The sequence below is a fragment of the Quercus suber genome, unplaced genomic scaffold (genome assembly GCF_002906115.3).
Source record: "Quercus suber isolate HL8 unplaced genomic scaffold, Cork oak 2.0 scaffold_1039, whole genome shotgun sequence".
Classification (NCBI taxonomy): domain Eukaryota; kingdom Viridiplantae; phylum Streptophyta; class Magnoliopsida; order Fagales; family Fagaceae; genus Quercus; species Quercus suber.
In genome coordinates this window covers 126,812-135,752 of record NW_027070450.1, presented here as the reverse complement: position 1 = coordinate 135,752, position 8,941 = coordinate 126,812, and the positions used below count along the sequence as shown (strand labels likewise).

At 34.9% G+C, this 8,941-nt stretch overlaps 1 protein-coding gene across 1 annotated transcript; it reads left to right on the top strand.

Moving 5' to 3' along the window:
* Nucleotides 1–648: 648 nt before the first annotated feature.
* LOC112010389 (probable serine/threonine-protein kinase PBL7) lies at nucleotides 649–4,654 on the top strand. The gene is made up of 6 exons (XM_024042732.2): nucleotides 649–1,127; nucleotides 1,508–1,752; nucleotides 2,414–2,802; nucleotides 3,081–3,213; nucleotides 3,815–3,904; nucleotides 3,990–4,654. Exons 1-6 carry the CDS (start codon nucleotides 806–808, stop codon nucleotides 4,140–4,142), a joined length of 1,332 nt encoding a protein of 443 aa, XP_023898500.1. The 5' UTR covers nucleotides 649–805; the 3' UTR covers nucleotides 4,143–4,654.
* The last annotated feature ends 4,287 nt before the right edge of the window (nucleotides 4,655–8,941 follow it).

The following is an 8,941-nucleotide window of genomic DNA, read 5'->3' as shown; positions in this document are numbered from 1 at the left end:
TTTGATAGGAGTAAAGTATATTGTTATTAAATAAAAATTTGGGATCAAATCTCATCCAAAAAAAAAATTCAAATGACATTTTGGCTTGATTGTAAAAAACAATCCTCACATAGAACCAATATCATAAATTCAAACCCTATCATTTATATATATAATTTTAAAAATTGTCTAGTACAATACAAACTCTTCAAATTATTTTTTAATACGTGTGATTAAATCATTTTTCTGTGGCACAGTGGCACTAGGCAACCAAAAATTGTAATGGCTTTCTATTCCCTGTGGGTCAAGCAGCAATTTTATTGGAGGTGACAGTACATGCACGGTTTCCTAGTCCACCCTCATTTGTGATAGAAGCTATCATCAAAATATCTACTAATCTATCTACCAACAAGTTAAATAAAGCATTCAAAAGATGTAACATCTGCACACTGTTTTGTACATAATTAGCTAATAAATCATTTTTTTTTTTTTTTTTTTTTTTTGAGAAAGAGCAAATAAATCATAGTTGGGTGGGTATATGGATGTGAAATGGTGCAAAAGCTTCCAAGTTTTTTTCTGATACAAAGACAAAGACAGTTCTATGGAAAATACATAAGATGGGACGAAATGAAATACAATAAATTAATAATACACAAAACCAAGAGGTTTATCACGAGAGAGAGAGAGAGAGAGAGTAACTTCATAAGAAGGGAAACTCAACCTCCATAATACACAGTTGCAGCCCATCTTTTAGAAAAACTCATCTCTCTCTCTCTCTCTTTCTAAGGCTTTGCCATTTTTCTATCTTGCATTGCTCTTTGTGCTCATGGAAGTCAACAATACTATTGCACCTGCAAGCCCACCAGGTCCTAGTACTGCAAACAACCACACACAAAAACACCATCACTTACATTCACAAATCCATAGCCAAAGCCATCGCCATGGCATTTTCTCTTCCACTTCCATTCTTATACTCGTCATATCCATCATCTTTATTATCCTCATCGTCGCCATAATTCTAATCATTTTTCTGCTCAGAAGACTCAAATCTGCTAAAAACAATGGCAATTGGAAGGAGCACAAGAGCATGCACAACACAAGTAGCAGGTTCATTGCTCACACCACTGTGAATGTCAATTCTAGCCCAGGTGATTACCTCTTTTTCAAAGTCTATAAATTTAATATTTTTAGAAGATGTTGGTCTTTTAAGTCTATGTTGGCTTATAGGAAATATATCCAAGTTTCCATTTTCATGGTAAGTGTTAATAGGTCCTTTTTTCATCACCACTTTTTGGCCCTCCATTGTTATCTCATTTTCACAAAACAAATCATTTTCAAGCGCCCAGATTTGCTTTCACATATAGTTATCAAAAATATGTGCTTTCACATGATTTATCCACGTAACTTTATGACTAAAAATGACCCTATTGGATTTTTGTTCATTTTTTTTTTCTATTTCTTAATAAACCTTCTCCCTTTCAAATTCTATTCAAATTAATTTTGATGGGCATGTCTTAAATTGTGGCAGATGTGAAGCGTGGGTGCCTTTATGGAGGGAATATGGGAAGGACAGCACCACCTAAAGTTAGAGGGGTTCAAGTTTATACATACAAGGAGCTTGAAGTGGCCACAGGTAAATTTAGTGAAGCAAATATAATTGGTAATGGAGGATACGGAGTGGTGTATAGAGGGGTCCTGAGTGATGGGACCGTGGCTGCAATTAAGATGTTGCATAGGGAAGGCAAGCAAGGGGAGCGTGCTTTCAGAGTTGAGGTGATTATACTGACTGACTTCATTTATTAGTTTCTGTTCCTATTTGCTCTTTCTCCTCCATTTGTTTCTTTCTTAGTTTCTTGCTTCTATTGTGTTTTTTTTGGTAAAGAGACTTGGATAAGATTGCCATTTTGTCCTTATTGCATGTAAGCAGTTGTATTATTTGAGATAGGAAAGGAGAGGCCTTTGTTTAATATGCAGAAATCCACTTCTTGCCTCATCTGCTAATATCACATGCATAAACAGTTTGCCTTGACCTTCTAATCTCTCTCTCTCTCTCTCTCTCTCTCTCACATACACACACAGTCGTACATAAACATAAATATCATGCCAGTTTAGTACAACTTATTTTTTGACTTTTTGAAAACAGGGTTGTTTAAAAAACTGAAACTAAAGAAAGGTGAAATTTAATAAAAAAGAGATTTACTTTGAAAAAGCTTTTATTCTAACAATATCCAATGTGATTCCTTTGAACTTGTTTGCCCCAACTTAAGGACATATTTTGTCTCGTTGGTAGAAAATAAAAACATGAATTTCGGAGTACACAAATAATTTTTCTTCTATGCATATATTTGCCAGCAAGCATTAATGAAGTCTTTTATCCTTGCACATGGGTGAGACACTATTATATGAAATTTTTTCTTGTTCTTTAATGTTGTAGGTGGATCTCCTTAGCCGCTTACACTCTCCTTATCTGGTGGAGCTACTTGGCTATTGTGCTGACCAACATCATAGATTATTGGTTTTTGAATTCATGTCTAATGGTACACTCGAACACCACCTCCACCCCTCTCACATTCAACATAGGCCATTGAATTGGGGTACCCGATTGAGGATAGCCCTTGATTGTGCTAAAGCCCTTGAGTTCCTCCATGAGCACGCAACCCCATCCCCAGTTATCCACCGTGACTTCAAGTGCACCAATGTTCTACTTGATCAAAATTTTTCTGCCAAGGTGTCTGACTTTGGATTGGCCAAGACAGGGTCAGACAAAATCAATGGTCAGATTTCAACACGTGTTCTCGGGACCACTGGATATTTGGCACCAGAGTGAGTGCATCCATCACAGTCATGCACCTGATCTGTCTTTCAAAATCACTACTATACTTGTGAAAATGCAGTGTTATACAAGCATGCACATGGGCATGTTAAGGTCCCTGTTAATTAGGCAAGATGTCACTTTCTTAGCATAGCAAAAATTCAAAATGACCATGTGAATTTTAAATGCCTTGTCCTTAATTCAAAAGATGAAAAAAATTTGAAAGTATGTAACAAATCATTATCTTCTTATTAATTGTTTAGTTCATAAATTTTTTTGATTTATGTAGGTATGCTTCAACGGGTAAGCTTACTACAAAATCAGATGTTTATAGCTATGGTGTGGTACTCCTAGAGCTGTTAACAGGTCGCGTACCAGTTGACATGGAACGACCCACTGGAGAACATGTCCTCGTCTCATGGGTTAGTACTTAGTAGACAAGCTCCATCAACTTCTCTCTCATAAAGATGCTAGCTGTGATGCTATATATATTTAAACCACAAACATATCTATAATCAAGAATGAAATGTTCTTTATCATAGCCTGTTTATTGTAGTCACATTTTGAGAAGTAATATCAGCATCATTGAACCAGCATTGTATCTTTAACTAGAGCTTTATAAGTGCTTGTTGTGCTATTATTCCAATGACTAGAGTAAAAAAAATGGTGTTCCTAATTAATTCACTAAGTTACAGCTTCTTCCTCCCAATTCTATACCATTATTAAAATGTAAGTAGCAAGCTTCTTATGCTAGTTCTTTATGTCTCAAAATAATGCTTCTAGAGAGTGCAACACCATAAACCACTAAAAGGATACTTATTCTTCATAAATACAAAAAATACATGTATATTGTGTCACTAAAAGACACCCTAAATATAAATGTGCTGCAACAAATTTTCAATAACCAAAGACTCTTTGAAGTTATTATACCTTGATTCTTTGTTCAATACCTCTAGTCCTAAACAATGAGCTAACGTTCAAAAGTTCTGAAAGTGTAATTTTGATCTATTCTGTGATTTACAGGCTCTTCCGCGATTAACCAACAGAGAAAAACTAATGGAAATGGTTGATCCGGCTCTACAGGGCCAGTATTCAAAAAAGGATCTAGTTCAGGTCAGCTTGGCTTCTATCGTAATCATTATCACCATTATTGATTCTTAAATCCTACTAACTCAATTTTTACCATTTGATGTTGTAGATAGCCGCTATTGCAGCTGTGTGTGTGCAACCAGAAGCAGATTATCGGCCTCTAATGACTGACGTTGTACAGTCACTAATCCCTCTAGTCAAAAACCTCTCTTCTGTTTCTACCTCTAGTTCCTGTAGATTTCTAATAAGTCCCAGGTATTAGGGGCTACATTGAAAACTGTGTGATCAAGCTGTCGCAGTAACTCTAAGCTGGTTCTTGTGAGAACTAAGTGACAACCACCCTACAATTTCACAGTGAAAAATAAAACCCTTATCTTTCAAAAATAAACTTTCAAAATGTGCAACATTCTCCTCTCTACCATACAAAAGAAGATTTTGTCATTTCCTCCAAGGTGATCATAGCAGGCTGGCTTGATTTTTTCAGTTTCTTCTGAGACCCTAATAGTACATTTTGTAGTATAACAGCAGCACTAGAGACAGCAATTGCTTTTAGATTTCTAAGCCTTGACTAGAGCTTTTGCAATATAAACATAGCAGTTTCACGCATAGGATCTTGTAAGCAGAATTCCATACTTGAAGATTGTACTCATAAATCTGAACTTGAAGGTCAAAGGCAGCTTGGGGCACTTAGGCCTGGTACATAAGCTGTGATTCTCCTTTGAGCATGTATCTTCAGTAACAATTTTTTGTAGATTAATTTATATATGCTGTTCAGACCCCCCACCCCTAAACAAACCCCCCCCCCCCCCCCCACACACACACACAAGGAAGAGGAAATGATGTTCCAATACAAAAACACATCATAAACTCCAGGAAAGGTGGGACAATTTATGATGATAAAATACCGCTTAACAAAGTTTAACACGGTTAAGAAATAGTGAATTTAATTATTTTACCATTATTGTAACACATAGGATCATACAAACGGCCATACACACTCTGAGGAATTAACACACTTCTTTAAATGCTTTGAGAAACAAAATGGATAAGTACCAAGGGGTAAGGAACTTCAGCTAGATAGTTACATTTCCATGGGAGCATTGAAATGCCTTAAGAAAGGGTGAATAAGCAAGTTCAATGGTTGCATGGAGTATAACTTGAAGATATTGTTGTCTATATATGTTCTCTTGTTGACTCTTAATTCTCAGAAAAGAATCAAATATTATTTCTTTATATATATATATATTACACTTTTTTTTTTTAATTTATAAATTTTAAACTCAATAAACCAATGAAAATAAACTCTCCCAAACAAGCGCTTACCCATATTCTTGGAAGAGTTGGATGAGGCTCTAGCAAATCATAGCTTTAGGTTCATCTCCCAGGACTGGCAATGCACATAGTTTGCAGGTGATGATTATGTGTATATTATAAATAAATAAATAAAAGGAAGAAGAAGAAGAAGAAGATATCATAACTTTGGGCTGAGCTCTCTGGACTGCAATGCACATAGTTTGCAGGTGATGATTATGTAAATTGTAAACACACCAAAAAAAGAAAAAAAAAAGAAAGAAATCATGGAAGTGAAATTCATTTTATTGATAATTTTCATCCTGGAGAGGCCCCTTCAAACATGGTACAATAAGAAGCCATCATATTTTACTGCATTTGGTGAAAGCAAGGTGCAAAAATGCAGCCTATGTGGGGCCCAAATATACAGAATCAAATGGGCAAAGAACATAACCAGGTTAAAAGGACCAAAGGAAAGGCCAAAGGGCAGAGCTATCTATGATGTCGTTTCCTCATAGGCTCAAATTCTGACCCCAGAGAATCTTGAAGGAGCAGTTCAATAATTTGACATATGCTTTTTATCTAACCTTGTACGTTTCCCTTCTGTAAAATATGTAGGGAGAATAAGTACTTCCCATCTTCGGTATTATATCATCACTAGGTTAAAAAATGTGTAAAAGTTTTCAACTGAATAATTTTTATGAATTATAAGATTGGTATGAGACAATATATATTTTAGGTACCTAGTAAAATTAAGAGAGAGCCTTATTTAGGTCCTTTTTGTCCTGAATCAGTCTTATCTGTTGGGAGACAACTATTGTGGGAATTATCGACCCTAGAAGTCTCTAAGGTAAGAGACAAAAAGAGTGTCTTGTGGAATAATTCGTATGCCCTAAAATGACAAGAGAGTCTGCAGTGGAATACTGTCGAAAGCTAAAGATCAAAGCAAACAAAAAGGACTAAATTCAGGAAGCATTATTTTAGTACAACTCATCTTAAAAGCATCTTACAGTCCTTGGATAGGACAACCTAGGCTTCCCACCTAGATTAACTACTTAAATTAATCCCACCGTAGACCTTAGGCTTCACCACCTAAGGTTGTTTGGATTCACCACCAATGTAATGCAAATGTTGCATGAATAAACACTGAATAATCAATATCAATATATATTTAATACTAAAGCAAAGATCTCGCGTGAGAGAGTATGAAATCTTGCCACGCAACACTCTAATTTTGCATTTAGCCTCTTTAACCTCTTCTCATTAACCTTTTTTTTTTTTTTCACTATTACCAAAAATATTAGGTTCTGTAATCTAAAAGATGGGCTATTATTGGAGATTAGACTAAATCAAACCAAACTCTATGAAAAGCCCAAACCCACTTATTCCCTTACATATTATGACCCAAGCATGATCATTTCTCATGTGTAAATGAAAGCCAAGACTCTAACCCACTAACAAACTCTTTTTCTCCTCCCCCACATGTAGATGAAACTTGAAAACAAAGAACTTGACTCACTTAGAAGCTCTCTTCCTCCATACAAGCTTCCTTTCGGACTACACACACTCTTCAACTTATTTGCAAACGACAGTTTTGTAGTCTTAATTCAGTGATCTCATCTACCAAACCAACATTCTTACTCACTTTTCAAGTCTTAATTTAGCCCTTATGAGTAAACTAATGGAGATGTATGATCAAGGAAGATATACAATCACTATAAAAAAATAAATGTGCAATCTAACCTCAACAGTCCCATCACTCTCTCTCTCTCTCTCTCATTTTGAGTGGTATATTAGGATTCTCTAAATTGAAGTTAATATTTGTTGAGGACAAATTTTTCACACCACATGGCTTCATTTTATTGGCGACCCGCACCACGTCAACACTATCATGGATTTTGGAAAAATCTCTTTTAAAGCCCAAAAGAGTCTATATTCACAAAATGACGCCGAAACCCATAGTCCAAAACTCATGGCAATATAATCTCATCAAAGCCCATAGTTTGAGCTCATGGCACAAAATCTAATTTTCGACTCACGATCCAAGCTCATGAGTCTCATCGAGGGAATTTTGGGAGTCGTGGTTTGGAGGGCCAAGAAGTATGTTTAGTAAAACTCCAATGATTCAAAGTTGATAAAGGAAAGCATATTGTTTGACATGTCTTCCACAATTCCCTGAACTCTGACGGGTTAGTATGCAATGGGTAACATTTGGTAAGCCTCTTATATCATATAACACTTAAAATGATAAAACTCCTTATGCTCTTCACATAAAAACTAATGTTCATCATATAATATAAGTTTAAAAATGTAATTATAGTATTTCATACAAATTATATTATTATTTTCATTTAAATCAAATCCAAGCACATGGCTAAATATATATTAATATCTCATATCTAGCATTAAATGTTCTCCCTACTCTCCAAGATTTGGTTAAAATACAAAAATACCATAATTAAATCTCTAAAACTTCATCAAATATTAACCAACTAGTCTACTACTTACCAAAATTATATATGAACTAAACATATAATTTTCCAAAAAAGGAAACTTAGCCAAAAATACTAATAACAGCTCTAGGAGAAGCTGCAACAGCTCCAGCAAGTTGACACATGTCCTAAAATGACATCACTTGCCTATTAATGCCCAATGCCAGCAGCTTGCTGTCATACCCAAAGAAGTAAGGATCCCATAAAAGAAATCCTACCATTTTAAGCCTCCAGCTGTAGTACTAGAAATAGAAGGATCCCATAAAGATTATCTTACCATTTTTTGCCAAACCATGAATTTAATGCTAAATATTTTCCTCTAGCAAAATATGTCATTTAGATGTCATTATCTAACTGTAATAGCTGTGACTGACAGTTGTAACAGCAGCTCCCATAGTATTAAAGTCTCAAACTTTCTTCTGTTGGCTAAAAAACAAAAACCTACTAATGAAACCACTTACTTTGTCAAAAAAATTTCCTTATTTGCTAAATTTCCCTTCAACTAATTCTGATCTAATTACATACTTGACTCTATATAAAGGGGACCAAACTACACACTAATCAACCACCATCCATCCCTCTCTCACCCCCTTATTTTGAAACTTCATTCATTTTGCTGCCACATACACATTTTCATACTTCTCTATTTCTCTTACAAATCTCTCTTCATAGATAACAACACAACACACATATTACAACGCACCATTATCTATTACCCATCTTTCTCACACTCCATCATTCTGAAATATCATCATTTTGTTGCTTATAAACACATTCTCCATCTCTTTCTCGATTTCTCTTGCAATACTTCACTTCTTATAAATCAACATAACCAATGTCATAATACAAAAAACAACTCCAGCAGCAGCTTTTACTACATTAAACCTTCATATTATCTATCTCATACTTCCATATATTTTACAAATACATTCCTCACAAACTACCCATACATAGTTCCCAAATATATGTTTCTAATTTATCTTACAAACACCATATCTCACAAAACATATATATTTCTTACTATCTCCATACATCTTAAAAGATACCTAACACTCTTCCAAGAACATTTTACAAAAGCCTTTCTCATGAAAGACATATGAACATCAATGCTAAGGGTCCGTTTGGATATCGCTTATTTTGCTGAAAATTAAAAACAATAAAAAAAAATTACTGTTCATACTACGGTTATTGTTCAATAGCCTAAATGCACTGTTCATGTCCTATGAACAGTGCAATAGGCGCTAGTTAAAAAAAAAAAAAAAAAAACGCAAACATAGGG